Here is a 17,513-nt window from a genome sequence, read left to right on the forward strand (position 1 = left end):
TGGGTAGTCTGGGTCACAGAGGACAGAGTAAGCTCCAACCTTGACTCCAAGTGCACCAGCAGCCACCTGCCTTCAGCCATATTTCTGCCTCCCCTACTCCAGAGCCCTCGGGCAGGCTGCACAGAGAGCATGTGAAGCAGCTCCACTGCCTAACCTCTGCTTCCTCACCTTCAAGGTGGCACCAAAAATACCCTTTGGACTGAGATTTCCAAGGAAACTGCATCAGCAAATTCAGGTTTGGGTGGGGCTGTAAGGAAGGCCACCATACATTACAAAGGGCTAAGTGATGTATAAGTTGCCCCACTCCTCTTTTGTTCTTTGCAAACATTGGGCGTATCCCACCCCCACTGCAGTCTGCTGCTGCTAACCCTCCTGAGGGGCTTTGCTGTGTTATTTCCCCATCTTCAGTCAGCCTCCCACCTTCAGTAGAGGATATCCACAGTATTTTCTTTCTTTTTTTTTTTTTTTTTTTTGAGACCAGAGTCTCGCTCTGTCACCCAAGCTGGAGTGCAAAGGCACGATCTTGGCTCGATGCAACCTCCACCTCCTGCCTCCTGGGTTCAAGCAATTCTCCCACCTCAGCCTCCCAAGTAGCTGGGATTACAGGCACCTGCCATTATGCCCGGCTAATTTTTGTGTTTTTGTAGAGATGGGGTTTCACCATGTTGACTAGGCTGGTTTTGAACTCCTGACCTCAGGTGATCCAACCGCCGTGGCCTCCCAAAGTGCTCAGATTACAGGCGTGAGCCACTGCCCCCAGCTTACAGTACTTTCTAAAGTACACTCAGGCTTCTGCACACCTCACAATCCCATTTCTCTTTCCAAACTGAGGACTGGAACCTTCAGAGGCAGACACTGTCTCACCATTGCTAAGAGCATGAGTTCGAGCAGGGTCACCTCAAGGTGTGGGAAGAAGGGTCCTGTTTAAGAAAAATAATACAAAATTACAAACACAAAATTAATGTAAGAGTAACTAGAATGAAAAAAGAGGTCCTCACAATTTGCACATTTTAAAAAACTGATGAATTCACAAATTTTAACAAAATCCAGAAAAATAACAATCCTTTTTATTAACTGCCTGACACATTTCTGTAAATCATTTTTCTATATTTTTTGAGTGCATCTTCTTTGATTGCCTCTTCATCTTCATATGGCAACAGTTTTGTGATATCATTGCCTATACAGAGAATAGACAAAAACTGGTTGTGATTAGTAATAGTTGTTTCTCTGTTTTTTTAAAGATGTCTTGTTTCTCCTCCACTTCCCACATATTCTCTGTGCTACCACATTCAGTTTTGCAGTCCAGCATCTGGCTTTGTCAGAGGCGTTTGAACCACAGCAACTCCATCTTGAAAAGGGGCTGGGTAAAATGAGCCTGAGACCTATTGGGCTGCATTCCCAGGAGGTTAGGCATACTAAGTCACAGGATGAGATAGGAGGCTGACAGAAGATACAGGTCATAAAGACCTTGCTGATAAAATAGGTTGCGGTAAAGTAGCTGGCCGAAACCCACCAAAACCAAGATGGTGAGGGAAGTGACCTCTGGTCATCCTCACTGCTCATTATACACTAATTATAATTCATTAGCAGTTAGAAAGACACTCCCTCCAGTGCCCTGACAGTTTATAAATGCGATGACAATATCAAGAAGTTACCCTATATGGTCTAAAAGGGGGAGGAACCCTCAGTTACAGGAATTGTCCACCCCTTTCCCAGAAAAGTAATGAATAATCCACTCCTTGTTTAGCATATAATTAAGAAATAACGATACGTATCCTTAGTCCAGCAGCCCAAACTGCTGCTCTTCCTATGGAGTAGTCATTCTTTTATTCCTTTAATTTCTTAATAAACTTGTTTTCACTTTACTGCATGGACTCGCCCCTAATTCTTTCTTGTGTGAGGTCCAAGAACACTCTCTTGGGGTCTGATTGGGACCCCTTTCTGGGAACAGCTCTGTACACCACAGCACACAGGCATGTGGGCACAGTGGGCAGCAGGATGTTCCTGGGAACCATCCTGCAGCGGGACAGCTTAACAATAACTTAACAATCTCAGAAGACTGCAAAACACGCTAATATATCCCACCAACTCAAACTGAAGATATCCCAACTCAGATTCCTCTTAGCCTATCCGCAAAATGCCCAGCTCCACCCAACACTGGAGGAAATTTGAGGAAAGCAAGGCAGAGTGGAAAGAAACAGTCGTTTTTAACTGAGTAAGGAAACAAACCAGTAAGTTTGCAAATTTTCTAGTTTTGCAAATTTTTTTAATTGTTTATTTATTGATTATGATTTTTCATAGAGACGAGGTCTTGATATGTTGCCCATGCTGGTCTTGAACTCTTAGGCTCCAACGATCCTCCTGCCTAAGACTTCCAAAGTACTGGGATTACAGTCATGAGTCACTGCACCAGGCCTAGTTTTACAAAAAAAAAATTTTTTTTTTTTTTTTGAGGTGGAGTTTCACTCTGGTCGCCCAGACTGGAGTGCACTAGTGCAATCTCGGCTCTCTGCCTCCTCCACCTCCCAGGTTCCAGCGATTCTCCTGCCTCAGCCTCCCAAGTAGCTGGGATTTCAAGTGCCCACCACCACGCCCGGCTAATTTTTATATTTTTAGTAGAGACGGGTTTTCACCATGTTGGCCAGGCTTGTCTCAAACTCCTGACCTCAGGTGATCCACCCACCTCGGCCTCCCAAAGTGCTGGGATTACAGGTGTGAGCCACCGCGCCCAGCCACAAATTTTTAAAAACCATATGACCTGTCACACATGGTGGCTCACACCCGTAATCCCAAAACTCTGGGGGGCCAAGGCAGGCAGATTGCTTGAGCCCAGGAGTTCAAGACCAGCCTGAGCAGCATCCATCTCTACAAGAAAAATGAAACAAAACAACAACAAAACACATATGACCATGTGAACACATTGCTAGGATCCACTTAGCACTTGGGAAGGGACTCATGCAAATGGGGGTCCCAGGGCTTAAGTCTTATTAGCTTCATAATAAACATTTCTCTGAGCTTTAGAGTCAGACAATATGGGTTTGAGTCTTGAGTTGGCCACTTAGCAGTGATATGATGCATTGAGAAAGCAAAAATTAGTTTTTCTAAGCATTCATTTCTGCAACTTTGAATTAGAAATGATGATAGTTTGTATTTCACTGGGGTTTATAAGGATTGAGAAAATATATAAAAGGTTTAGCAATGTGCCTGATGCACAAATTCTCATTAAATCATAGCCACTGTGATTAGCACTACTGGCTCACATCTGCTCCTGGAGGCAGATCTGCACCTCCTTTCACTATGAGGATATTGAGGTGCAGTGATCATGGGAGCCAGATCCCCTTGGGGTGCTGAAATGCAGTGGTGGGGAGAGGGTGGAACCCTGACATTGCCTAACTCTCACAAGACTTTTTGTAGGACTGAATAATTCCTAGCTTCTGTTATCATAGGCATGCATAGCAGGTACCTGGGCCTGTGGTGACCCTGGCAGCAACTCCAAGTGACTTACCCACATCCCCCAAACCCTGCTGTGATTCTTCTTCCCACAAAAGCAGCCTGCACAGGGCCCTTCTCAGTGCACAGATGTCCAACTCCATGGGAGGGCCTCTGGCAACTAGAAAGAGGAGGAAGGAGAGAAGGAAGGGGAAGGGGGCATGCACATGCTGGGACCTTACCAACTCCCACAGGCCGTGAGTACACAGCACAGAGCCTGGCAGACCTGGCGCAACTCATCAGGGCTGCCTTTCCCCTGCTACCCAAGGCTTTGCTATTCATCCTGCTAGATCAGAGAAGCTACAGACACAGAATGTTTGTCCAAGGCTCTGAGTCTTTTCCAGGTGTAGCCTCAGAAAATCACACTGGGAGAAGGAGTCCTGCTTCCTTAGGACTAAAAAGAAGACCAAAGAGCAACTGTTCACAGCAGGCCAAGTTTACAAAACAGTGGTGGAGAAAATGAATAATTTACGAGAATGAACGCAAGGCCATGTGAAGTGAACTCTGTACACACAGGAAGATACCACAGGAAGCCAACAGTGACATGTGTGGAGCCCAGCACTGCGCCAGGCCCCCCAGGGCACACTCTGGATGTGGTAAAGGCGGAGCAGCACTGCCAGGAGTTGGGAGCTCAGTCTCTAGACTTATGCAGACCTGAGCTTACACCTGAGTTCTCCACTTGTAAGCTGTGTGGCCCAGGATGAGTTCATTAACCTCTCTGGGTCTCAATTCCTCATCTGTAAAACAAGGATACTTATTTGGGATATTCTTGAATAATATAATCCAAGTTCTTAAAACACACACTCAATCTTTTATTGTATATATTTAATGTGTACAACATGGTGCGTTGGTATACGTAGAACACATTCTCTCTCTCTGTCTCTTTTTTTTCTTTTTTTTTTTTTAATAGTGATGGGGATCTTGCTGTTTCCCAGGCTGGTCTCAAACTCCTGACCCCAAGCAATCCTCCTGCCTCAACCTCACAAAATGCTAGGATTATAGAAGTGAGCCACCACACCTGCCCACATTCTCTTAATGATGTATTTTGACACACAGAAGTTCCTAATTGTAATGTAGTCTAAGCTATCAACCTCTCCATTTAGGTCAGTGCTTTGATTTCTGTCTACTTCAGGGTCAGGAAGATATTCTCCTCACCTAGCAGCTTTATTGTTTTTCATTTCACATTTAGATCTACATTCAGCTGGAATTCATTTTTGTGTATCTTTAGTAGTCATCAGAAGATCAAAAGGCATCAAAGGCAAGCCTCAGAGTTATAAAAGATATTGACAATTGGAATCACCAAGAAAGGTATTTTATTCAGACAAGATGAATAAAGATGATTCTACAAATCAATACAAAAAAGACATACAACCAAATAGAAAAAAAGTAAAGACTTAAACATAAACTTCACCAAAAAAAAATCCAGAAGATTATGGCCATTTAACATATGAAAAGGTGCTCAGTTTCATTAGTTATGAGGGAATGAAAATAAAACCTTGGTACAATGCCACTAGCGACTCCCCTAAATGGCTAAAATTTAAAAGACTGATAATACCGTGTGCTGACAAGGAGCACTCACTAAGGAACTTCCACTGCTGAGGAGGGGGGCAAATTGGTCTGACCACGTTGGAAACATGTTTAGAAATACCTGCTAAAGCTGCATAATTCCTCTTGGTATACACTCAATAGAAAGGTTTGCATATGTGCACCAAGAGACATGTACAACAAGGTTTGTAGCAGCCAGTGCCAAATACAGGACATCATAGAAAAATGCTGGCTTTCAGGTGGATCACTTGAGCCCAGGAGTTCAAGACCAGTGTAGGCAACATGGTGAAACCCCATCTCTACAAAAATTATGAAAATTAACGGCCGGGCACGGTGGCTCACGCCTGTAATCCCAGCACTTTGGGAGGCCGAGGCGGGCGGATCACGAGGTCAGGAGATCGAGACCATCCTGGCTAACACGGTGAAACCCCGTCTCTACTAAAAATGCAAAAAATTAGCCGGGCGAGGCGGCGGGCGCCTGTAGTCCCAGCTACTCGGGAGGCTGAGGCAGGAGAATGGCGTGAACCCGGGAGGCGGAGCTTGCAGTGAGCCGAGATCGCGCCATTGCACTCCAGCCTGGGCGACTAAGCGAGACTCTGTCTCAAAAAAAAAAAAAAAAAAAAAAAAAAAAAAAAAAAAAAGAAAGAAAATTAACTAGGCATAGTGGCACATTCCTCTAGTCCCAGCTACTCAGGAGGCTGAGGTGGAGGGATTGATTGAGCCCTGGAGATTGAGGTTACAGTGAGCCGTGATCACATCACCGCACTCTAGCCTGGGCAACAGAGCAAGACCGTCTCAAATAACAACAGCAACAACAAACGCTGCCTTCATCAGGTTACCATAGACTCACCCATTATCATTCAACCCCTGCCCCCTGCCCATCTTCTTTCTGGCATTCACACATCCGCTTGAATTATATATTCTTACTTCTCCCTGTTTTCCGTCATTTTTATGATTCCTTCTAAAGTGCATTTTATCTCGGCTTCCTGAATAAGTATGATTTTAAGTACCAAGATTACTAAATAAATTCAGAGAAAGCAGCTTGCCCTTGATTTGTTACAAAAGAAATACAACTCTATGGGAGACAGACATTCTCTTTTTCCAGACTTCCTTATAATATAATGGTTACCATTGATTGAGCTCCATCTATGAGACTTAGTGCTTTACAGACATTATTTGTATTAATTTATTTAAAAATGATTTTAGGCTGGGTGCGGTGGCTCACGCCTGTAATTCCAGCATTTTGTGAGGATGAGACGGGCGGATCACGAGGTCAGGAATTTGAGATCAGCCTGACCAACATAGAGAAACCCTATCTCTACTAAAAGTACAAAAATTAGCCAGGCGTGGTGGTGCGTTCCTGTAATCCCAGCTATTTGGGAGGCTGAGGTAGGAGAATCGCTTGAACCTGGAAGGCAGAGGTTGTTGTGAGCTGAGATTACGCCACTGCACCCCAGCCTGGGCAACAAGAGTGAAACTCCATCTCAAAATAAATAAATAAATAAATTTTTAAAAATTATTTTATGACATATTTGTATTTTAAATATTTAATTAAATTAAAAATGAACTATTTATGATTCATTTGTTTCTTAAGTAACTCAGAATAAACTATTTTGTTATAGTTATTTCATAGCCATGTGGGTATATTATTATCCTCATTGCATAGATGAGGAAACTGAGACTCAGGGAAGTTAAATGACTTGTCCCAAAATGCACAGCTAGTCAGTGACAGGCACAATTCAACCCTAGGTTGTTCAATCTTATTCTAACGTACACAATCTTAACTACTAAGCTACCATACTTGCATATTCAGGACTAACCCAGCGTAAATGTTACATCCTTGATATTCTCTCTTTTGCCTTTTTATACAACAGGGAAAGGCAAGCTCTAAAAGTAGAAGGGAGTGTCAGCATTCTGGTATTTAGAATGAATTCATTGAAGGGTAAGGAAGTTTACCACGTGCCAGTTCTCAACTAGGCACCAACAAACAATGGCTTAGAAAAATAGGTTTAGTCCCTGCCCTCACAGAGTTTCCACCTAGAAGACTCTCCAAACAGGCAAATAAGCATTCATTTAGGACACTTATTCAATAATATTATTGATCAGTCACTATGTGCCTGGCACTGTGCTGGGTGCTGGAGACAGGCAAGGTGGACAAGACAGACTGAGATTCTCCTCTACCAGCTTACAGTCTGCTGGGGAGACAGACAAGTAAATAGGCAAGGACAACGTGACATGTATTATTATGGCAGAAGTTCTGACATTATCAGGGCTCCTAGAAGTAGGCCCCGACAGGAGGGTTAGGGAAGGCTCCCTGGAGGAGGAACACCACCCTTTTCTGCTCATACTCTTGGAGTGAGGCCAAGAGACTGCTGAGCTGTCTTGACTTGTCCAGGCTGTCAGAGTGATTTCCAAAGTACTCTTTCATCTGTTGGCCAACTCAATGGTAATAGCTAACAATTACAGAGCGTTTAATATGAGCCAAGCACTACTCTAGTGCTTTACAAAACATTTCTCATTTCATCATTTCTCATTTCATCCTCCCAGGAACCCTTCTGTTTACAGAAGAACCTGAAGCACAGTGAGAGTAAGTCACCCACCTGACATCACACAGCTAGTCAAGGGAAGAGCCTAGCTTGGCACCCAGGCAGAAGGCTCCAGCATCTGCACCCCTCCATCACCCTCAACTGCCTCTCTGTGTAGAAAGCCCCAAAATACCAAATGCATGAACCCACTCCTCACAGCTATAGTTGCTCAGAGGTCATTTTTGTTCACAATAAGCATAGGGACATAGCCAGACCTGTGCTGGTAAGTATTTAACAACCATCTCCCCAGATGTGCAGCATTTGCAGATTTCCTTGGTGTAATTACTCCCACCATGGTTAATTTCAAGCTACCAGTGTGATGTCTCTGAATGTGGAGTTGGGAGAAGTGCAATCCTATCATTCTATAGTATTTCCACCATACACACACAATAGGTATAAATAACCTTGAGCGCGTGTATAATGGTATATGTAGGAAAATAACCAGGAAGCGATACATTCTGAGGATTTGTTACCTTTGTTTTTAATATAATTTATTTAGTTTTAAGTTTATATAACTTAGCTTTTGACAATGGCTATGTTTAACGATGGTTTGCAAAAGTTCCTGAAAATTTAGCAATCAGCTCCTGTGAGCCAGTACAACACACTCCAGCATTTCGCTAGATATCGTCCCAAGTTCTCTGGCTTGATTCTAAGCTCTAATTACCTGCCTCTGCTTCCTTTGCAACTTTAGGTGCCCTACAAAGTTACCCCCAGGGAGAGAAGGGAGAAGGCAGAAGTGTTAGCAAGTACTCAGCACCTGCTATGTGGCAGTCATTGTGGTCAGTACTTTATGTTATTTCATTTTACACTCACTTTAATCTCATAGGAAAGAGATTAATACATGTACATATTTTGTTTGCACATTTTTGCCATTGTATTCCCAGGGGCTTGGACTATGCCTTACACATAGCAGACACAAAATTCATGTTTGTTGAATTAATAAATGAACGAAAAAGCTGAGGATGAAACCGACTCCTCAACCTGCATACAAGGCCCGCTGTGATCTGGCCCCTGCCTCCCGCTCAAGCCTCCCTTCCCACCTTGCCCAGGTGAATCCATCTCACCTGCACGCGGCTTGCTGCTAGACACTGCCAAGACTACTTGGCTTGTGCTGTCTCCACTACCTAGAAGGCCCTTCCACCATGCATCTTTCTTAGATCAGATTTCCCCAGAAACAGACTCTAAGAGATTAAAGTGCAGGAAGTGTGTTGACAAGAGCTCTTGGTAAGAACCCTCATAAAGAAGTGAGAGGGGAAAAAAAAGGGACAAAAAAGAAAAAGAAAAAGAAAAAGAAAAAAAACCAGAAGTGAGGAAAGCGGGACTGGGCAGGAGAAAGTCGAGCCGTGATGCAGTTGCAGCAGAGGCCTCATCCAAATTGATGGGAGGCTCAGAATATGGGATGGATTTCAGAACTGTGCCATATTGAAGCAAGGGGCAGGACCTTTTTACCCCAATTTGTACCTCATCATTGAATGAGGGCCATCTGTGGATGGGGGGATAACTTTGGGTGAAGCAGCTCCCTTTGCCAAAGGCATGGTCTGGAGAGAAACTAGGCTTTGAGCCACCAGCAAACAAAACTCTGGGAAGCTGGGGAATGAGTGCCTTGATCCTAAAGGGGGATCTGGGCTGCACATTCCACCATGTATCTTCTTATTTCTTACATATGCCCAGACATGTTTTGTTTTTTTGTGTTGTTGTTTTGTTTTGAGACAGTGTCTCTCTCTGTTGCCCAGGCTGGAGTGCAGTGGTGCAGTCTCCACTCACTGCAACCTCCGCTTCCCAGGTTCAAGCAATTCTGGTGCCTCAGCCTCCCCTGCTGGGACTACAGGCATGCACCACAATGCCCGGCTAATTTTTGTATTTTTAGTAGAGACAGGGTTTCACCCTGTTGGCTAGTCTGGTCTCGAACTCCTGCCCTCAGGGGATCTGCCCGCCTCGACCTCCCAAAGTGCTGGGATTACAAGCGTGAGCCACCCGTGCCTGGCCCTAGCTATGTTGTTTAATAGACTTTATATTTTAGAACAGTTTTAGGCTCATAGTGAAATTGAGCAGAGGGTACAGAGAGTTCCCAAATACCCACTGCCCTGACACACACACAGTCTTTTCCATTATCAACACCGCTCACTAGAGTGGTAATTTGTTACAATTGATGACCCTACTTTGACACATCATTTTCACCCAAAGTCCATAGTTTACCTTAGGGTTCTCTCTTGGTGTTGCACAGTCTATGGGTTTGGACAAAAGTATAATGACATGTATTCACCATTATATAATCATACAGAATAGTTTCATGCCTTAAAGATCCTCTGTGTTCCACCTATTCATCCCTCCTTCAGCACCCCGTACCCCTGGCAACCACTGATCATTTACTGTCTTCATATTTTGCTTTTTCCAGAATGTCACATAGTTAGAGTCATACAGTATGTAGCCTTTTCAGATTGGCTTTTTTCACTTAGTAATAGGAATATAAGGTTTCTCCATGCATATTACTCCATGTATATTCATGGCTTGATACCTCATTTCTTTTTAGCACTGAATAGCATTCCACTTTCTGGATGTACCACGGTGCATCTATTTATCTATTCACCTACTAACAGACATCTTGGTTACCTCCAAAGTTTGGCAATTATAAGGAAAGCTGCTATAAACATCCATATGCAGGTTTTTGTATGGACGTAAAACTTTTCCTTTGGGTAAATATCAAGGTACATGATTGCTGGATTATTTGTAAGGATATGTTTAGTTTGTAAGAAACCGCCAAACTGCCTTCCAAATCTGTACCATTTTGCATTCTCACCAGCAATGAATGAGAGTTCCTGTTGCTCCACATTCTTGTCAGCATTTGGTTTCACTCCCCACTTCACTCAGCGGCTAGCTGTACCAGAGAAGGTTGTACATGAGTTATGTGACTCTATATAATAAAGCTAAGTCTTTAGGTGCCACCAGTTCTAACTTTAGGCAGTAGAGCAGTAATGGTTAAGAACATGGGCCGGGCGCGGTGGCTTACGCCTGTAATCCCAGCACTTTGGGAGGCCCAGGCGGGTGGATCCCAAAGTCAGGAGTTCAAGACCAGCCTGGCCAAGATGGTGAAACCCTGTCTCGGCCGGGTGCGGTGGCTCAAGCCTGTAATCCCAGCACTTTGGGAGGCCGAGGCTGGCGGATCACGAGGTCAGGAAATCGAGACCATCCTGGCTAACCCGGTGAAACCCCGTCTCTACTAAAAAATACAAAAAAACTAGCCGGGAGAGGTGGCGGGCGCCTGTAGTCCCAGCTGCTCGGGAGGCTGAGGCAGGAGAATGGCGTGAACCCGGGAGGCGGAGCTTGCAGTGAGCTGAGATCCGGCCACTGCACTCCAGCCTGGGCGACAGAGCAAGACTCCGTCTCAAAAAAAAAAAAGAAACCCTGTCTCTACTAAAAATACAAAAAATTAGCCGGGCGTGGTGGCGGGTGCCTATAATCACAGCTACTTGGGAGGCTGAGGCAGAGAATTGCTTGAACCCAGGAGGCAGAGGTTGCAATGAGCTGAGACTGTGCCACTGCACTCCAGCCTGGGCGACAGAGTGAGACTCTGTCTCAAAAAAAAAAGAACATGGATGCTAGAGCCAAATTTCCTGGGTCCATTTTCATGCTCTATCATGTCTAACTGGTTGACTTTGGATAAGCTGCTTAACTTCTCTGTCCCTCATTTGTTTCATCAATAAAAAGAACAGTACCTACCTCTTGAGGTTGTTGAGTTAATGTAAAGCACTTAGAACAGTGTCAGGCACAGAGTAAGCCCTCAATAAATTTCAGTGAATGGGCCAAGCACGGTGGCTCACGTCTGTAATCCCAGCACTTTGGGAGACCAAGGCAGGGGGATCACCTGAAGTTAGGAGTTCAAAACCAGGCTGGCCAACATAGCAAACTCCCTGTCTCTACTAAAAGTACAAAAATTAGCCAGGCATGGTGACATGCACCTATAACCCAGCTACTCAGGAGGCTGAGGCAGGAGAATCACTTTAATCCGGAATAGGAAGGTTGCAGTGAGTTTAGATTGCGCCACTGCACTTCAGCCTGGGCACTCCAGATGGAACAAGACTTCGTCTCAAAAAAATAAAATAAAAATATTTAGTGATTATTACCAAAGACGTGTATATTTTAAACAATTCAGTTTAGATTGTTAGAAAATGACCGACTAGAAAAAAATCCTTGAAAGTCTTGGTTCTCCACAAGAACCCATGGAAAGAGATGGATTTTTAGCCTTCATTTCTTTTTTTTTTTTGAGGCAAGTTCTCACTTTGTCACCCAGGCTGGAGTGCAGTGGCACAATCATAGCTCACTGCAGCCTTAAACTCCTGGCCTCAAGTGATCCTCCCACCTTGGCCTCCCAAAATGCTTGGGATTAAAGGCAGGAGCCACCATGCTGGGCCATCAATGGCTACATTTTTTAAATCCTCACACAGTGAAGCAGTGTATCAGACATTCCAGAGTAATAATCCCAGGTATTCAGTTGAAGACTTGGTAGCAAGTACAAGTGAGACAGTTTTTCTGTGTTCACACAACAGAAACCAACTTCATGTTGATAATGGCATTGCGAGAGCCGTAGCTTCCCACTGATGTTCAGATGCTAGGTCCTGGTTTTATGGACTCAAGGAGGCAAGTTACATCCTTCATCCTGAGCTATTTTGTGCACTGTGTGCTTAAAATGATGCAAGAATTAAACAATCACAAATCTGCATGTCCTAAGTGACCATTTCCTCCATCCTCCCCTCCATACAAGTGATTTTCCTCTCTAGAGCCCTTTAGCTGCTAGAGAAAAAGATACGAGGAGATTTCCTGTCCGCTATGACTTACCTACCCTCTATCCCTCATTCCCCAGAGAAGCAAAGGGCCAGGAAGAGAGAAGGAAGAAGAGGGGATATGGGAATATAGGGAACTCTCCAAGGAGAAGCAAGGTAGTCGTCCTCTTTCTCCAGAGCAACTATTTTCCTGGGGCCCAAGGAAAGGTGACGCGCCTGTTGAGACTCTAATGAGTGCAGCAGCCAGGTTCTGTGGTCTCATTTTCCAGTGTGAAATCCTTTGTTCAGGGTGGCTTTAGCCATAACACCACAGAGGCCTGGAGACCGCAGGTTGCTGATTGGTGCAAGTTTCTTTATTTGGTCACTAAAAATATATATACTAAGGAACTAAAATGAGCCAGAAATATTTCTAGGCACCAAAGGGAATAATACAGACATTGTTCCTTTCCTCAAGGAGCCTACATCAGAATGGTGAAAGACAGACAATAAGTAAACAAACAGATCAACAAAATTCTGTAAGATGGGCTGGGCACGGTGGCTCATGCCTGTAATCCCAGCACTTTGGGAGGCCGAGGAAGGTGGATCATGAGGTCAAGTGATCGAGACCATCCTGGCCAACATGGTGAAACCCTGTCTCTACTAAAAATACAAAAATGAGCTGGGTTTGGTGGCGCACACCTGTAATCCCAGCTACTCAGGAGGCTGAGGCATGAGAATCACTTGAACCTGGGAGGTGGAGGTTACATTGAGCCAAGATCGCACCACTGCACTCCTGCCTAGTGACAGAGCAAGACTCTGTCTCAAAAAAAAAAAAAAAAAAAATTCTGTAAGATGGTTTGCAGGGACTAGTATGCAGAGCACAAAACAAAACAGGATGATGCATCTGCATCACTGGGTCGGTGCAACTTCAGATTGAATGGCTAGGGAAGGCAGCTTTCTGGAGGTGCCATTGACCTGAATGACAACAATATGTCTTAGGCCAGGTGAGATAGCCGAACCTGTAATCCCAGCACTTTGGGAGGCTGAGGTGGAAGAATCACTTGAGCTTAGGGGTTTGAGACCAGACTGGGCAACATAGTGAGACCTCGTTTCTACAAAAACAATCAAAAAATTAGCCGGGCATGGTGACGTGCACCTGTAGACCTAGCTACTCAGGAGGCTGAGGTGAGAGGATAGCTTGAACCCAGGAGGTTGAGGTTGTAGTGAGCCGTGATCGCACCACTGCACTCCAGCCTGGGTGACAGAGTGAGATCCAGTCTCAAAAAAAAAAAAAAAAAGAAAGAAAGAAAAGAAAAGAAAAAAAAAGTCTCAATGTTCAGTTTGGGTTAGATAGTATTTTGCTTTGGAACCCTCTATGAGCTGGGGCATCCCTCTTCCCACAAAGAGACAAGCATGAAATTAGATGCCAGGCTGCATCTAGAAAGGTATGAGAACTGTCTCAGCAGGGAATTGCTTCAGCACTTCTACACCCTGCCACAGTGGAAATGTCAGTTTACAGAGCTAGCTGCCTCCACTCGAGCTGCTGTTGGTCTTCTGTCCCAGTGTATCTGTTCCATAGTGCTGGTACTAAAACCACAACAAAAGCACCTTGCTGTCCAATAGCTCCAACTACAGTGCTAGCCAGACCGTGTCTCCTGTGGACCCGGTTTGCAAATTTCTCACCCTTGCATGGCAAGCTCAGTGCATGCAAACTGCTCTGTCATTTACAGCATCATCATCAAGTGATTGTACTTTACAGGGGATAAAACTTCACTTAAAAAAAAAAAAATCTGCTGCTGGGCAATGTGGCTCAGGCCTGTAATCTCAGCACTGTGGGAGTGCAAGGTGGGTGTATCACCTGAGGTCAGGAGTTCGAGACCAGCCTGGCCAACCTGGTGAAACCCTGTCTCTACTAAAAATACAAAAACTAGCTGGGCATGGTGGCAGGCGCCTGTAATCCCAGCTACTCGGAAGGCTGAAGCAGGAGAATTACTTGTACCCAGGAGGCCGAGGTTGCAGTGAACTGAGATTGCACTCCAGCCTAGGCGACAGAGTGAGACTCCATCTCATAACAAAACAAAACAAAAAAATCTGCCATGTAATCCAACAAGAGAAAAAAAAAAGTAAAGATTCATTATGAACGTAAGCAACTCCATCCAAAAAGGAAGCTGTTATGGTTTGACCATGTCCCCCAAAGTTCATGTGTTGGAAACATAAGCCCCCAGGGCAACACTGGTGAAAGGTGGGATCTTTAAGAGGCAATTAGGTCATGAAAGCTCTGCCCTAATGAATAGATTAAGGTTATCTCAAGAGTGGGATCATTATTGCGAGAGTAGGTTTGTCATAAAAGCTAGTTCAGGCCGGGCGCGGTGTCTCATGCCTATAATCCCAGCACTTTGGGAGGCCGAGGAGGGTGGATCACGAGGTCAGGAGTTCAAGACCAGCCTGCCCAAGATGGTGAAACCCCGTCTCTACTAAAAATACAAAAAAATTAGCCAGGTGTGGTGGCACGCGCCTGTAATCCCAGCTACTCCGGAGGCTGAGACAGAGAATTGCTTAAACCTGGAGGGGCGGAGGTCGCAGTGAGCTGAGATTGCGCCACTGCACGCCAGCCTGGGCGACAGAGTGAGACTCCGACTCAAAAAAAAAAAAAAAAAAAAAACTAGTTCAGCCCCCACACTGCTCTCTCTTGGGCTTTCTTGCTTTTCCTCTTTCCACCATGAAATGATAAAGCAGGAAGACCCTCACCAGATGCTGGTCCCTTGGACCTCTCAGCCTCCAGAACTGTAAGAAAGAAATATGTTCTTTATAAATGATCCAGTCTGTGGTATTCTGTTATATCAGCACCAAACAGACTAAGACAAAAGCTGGCTAGACAATAAACATTTCATATCCCTCCAAATTCTCTTTTGGTGTTTTTAATATGCATTGGTACAGTTTCCACAATTTTAATCAGCATAAATACACAGGTCTGTATCTTAGTTTTTTCTACTTTACATTTTTCATGTAATACATTTGCACTTATTAATATTGTTCCCATGTGTCATTTAAACAGCCTTATAGAATCAAAGCATATTGAAATTCTTTTTTTATTTTTACTTATTTCTTTTTTTTTTTTTCCTGAGACAAGGTCTTGCTCTGTTGCCCAGGCTAGAGTGCAATAGTGACATGATCATAGCTCACTGTAACCCTGAACTGGGCTCAAGTGATCCTCTTGCCTCCGCCATCCCAGAAGCTAGGACTACAGGTGCCAGTCACCAGGCCTAGCTAATTTTTAAATTTTTTTTGGTAGACACAGAGTCTTGCCATGTTCCCCCGGCTGGTCTTGAACTCCTGGCCTCAAGCGATTCTCCTGTCTCAGCCTCCCAAAGTTCTGGGAGTACAGTCTTGAGCTACTGCACCTGGTTTTCTTTCCATTTTTGAGGATTATAATTGCTTGAGATTTTCCAAATATATTATACAAGGTCTAGCTAAGAACTTAGTAGATTTCTTTATTGTGGTCTTTTTTCTCTCTTTTGCCTTGTAGAAATATCCCACAAAGTGAAGTAACCAAGTCAACAAGTGTGAACAATTTTATAGCTCTTGTTAAATTTACTAGACAGCTCTCAGGAACGACAGAGCCAGTTTACAGCAGGAGCCATTAGTGGGTGTGGACCTCTTTTCTAACATCTGCTTCTAAACTTGGCTTTATCATAGAAAGAGATAAAATCATTACAAACAATTTGAAGGAATTCTTTGTCTTATAAAAAACATTCTGAAAACCTTTCTGTATTCCCACTAGTAGGTATAGTTAACCTTGTAACTCCACAAACAGACCACTTTACACACCTGCCTGGGGGCCTTTGTTTTTGCTTGCCCCTCTCTGAAATGCTCTCTCCAGGTGATCAAGTGGCTTGCTCCTTTACTTAGCTATCTACTCAGGTAAAATCTTAGCCAAGATGCCTTTACTCTTCACCCTACTTAAAATGTCCCTCTGCCCCACCCTGAGACTTTTAACTTGCATAGCCCTCATCATCACCTGACATAATATGTACTTCTTTGTTTTTATAGATATTATCTGTGCCCCTCCACTGGGATGTCCATTTCATGGGAATAAAGACTTTGTCTCTTTCATTTGCTTCTATATTCCCAGTGCCACGAAGATGCCTCGTACACAGTAAATGCTCACTAACTATGGTGGAACTAATGAGTGAGTGACTGAAGCAAGTGTCTGATTACATCATCATTAATTGCTTGGCATTCTGGAGTTAGTGCTGAAAAGCTGTGTAAGGCTAATTGGTGGAGCTAAAAAGTTTGCTGGCTGGTGTCATGGTTCATGCCTGTAATCCTAGCACTTTGGGAAGCCGAGGCGGGAGGATCACAAGGTCAGGAGTTCGAGACCAGCCTGGCCAACATAGTGAAACCCCATCTCTACTAAAAATACAAAAATTAACTGGGTATTAGCCGGGTATGGTGGCGGGCACCTGTAGCCCCAGCTACTCGGGAGGCTGAGGCAGGAGAATCACTTGAACCTGGGAGGCACAGGTTGTCGTGGGCCGAGATCACGCCACTGCACTCCAGCCTGGGCAACAGAGTGAGACTCCATCACAAAAAAAAAAAAAAAAAAAAAAGTTTGCTGGTCATGAGTTTTTTTGGGTTTTTTTGTTTTTTGGGGGTTTTTTGAGACAGAGTCTCACTCTGTTGCCCAGGCTGGAGTGCAGTGGCTCGATCTCAGCTCACTGCAACCTCTGCTGCCCTTGTTCAAGCAAGTCCCCCGCCTCAATCTCCCTAGTAGCTGGGATTACAGTCTCCTGCCACCGTGCCCAGCTGATTTTTGTATTTTTAGTAGAAATGGGGTTTCACCATCTTGGCCAGGCTGGTCTTGAACGCCTGACTTCGTGATCCACCCACCTCAGGCTCCCAAAGTGCTGGGATTACAGGTGTGAGCCACCACACCCGGTCAATGAGTCCTTTTAAAACATTAATGGGCCTGGCACGGTGGCTCACACCTGTAAAACCAGCACTTCGGAGGCCAAGTCAGGCGGATTACTTCAAGTCAGGAGTTGAGACCAGCTGGGCCAACATGGTAAAACCCTGTCTCTACTAAAAATACAAAAATTAGCCAGGCACAGTGGCATGTGCCTGTAATCCCAGCTAC

The 17,513-nt window shown here is 44.5% G+C and overlaps 1 protein-coding gene across 1 annotated transcript in view; it reads left to right on the forward strand.

The window, feature by feature from the left end:
• Positions 1–16,487, forward strand: part of SV2C (synaptic vesicle glycoprotein 2C) — a 275,773-nt gene extending 259,286 nt beyond the window's left edge. Inside the window, exon 13 of the mRNA XM_015140296.3 lies at positions 15,669–16,487. Coding sequence (XP_014995782.2) covers positions 15,669–15,705 — 37 coding nt within the window. The 3' untranslated portion in view covers positions 15,706–16,487. The remainder of the gene's footprint in view (positions 1–15,668) is intronic.
• The last annotated feature ends 1,026 nt before the right edge of the window (positions 16,488–17,513 follow it).

The sequence above is a fragment of the Macaca mulatta genome, chromosome 6 (assembly GCF_049350105.2).
Source record: "Macaca mulatta isolate MMU2019108-1 chromosome 6, T2T-MMU8v2.0, whole genome shotgun sequence".
In the NCBI taxonomy this organism is placed as follows: domain Eukaryota; kingdom Metazoa; phylum Chordata; class Mammalia; order Primates; family Cercopithecidae; genus Macaca; species Macaca mulatta.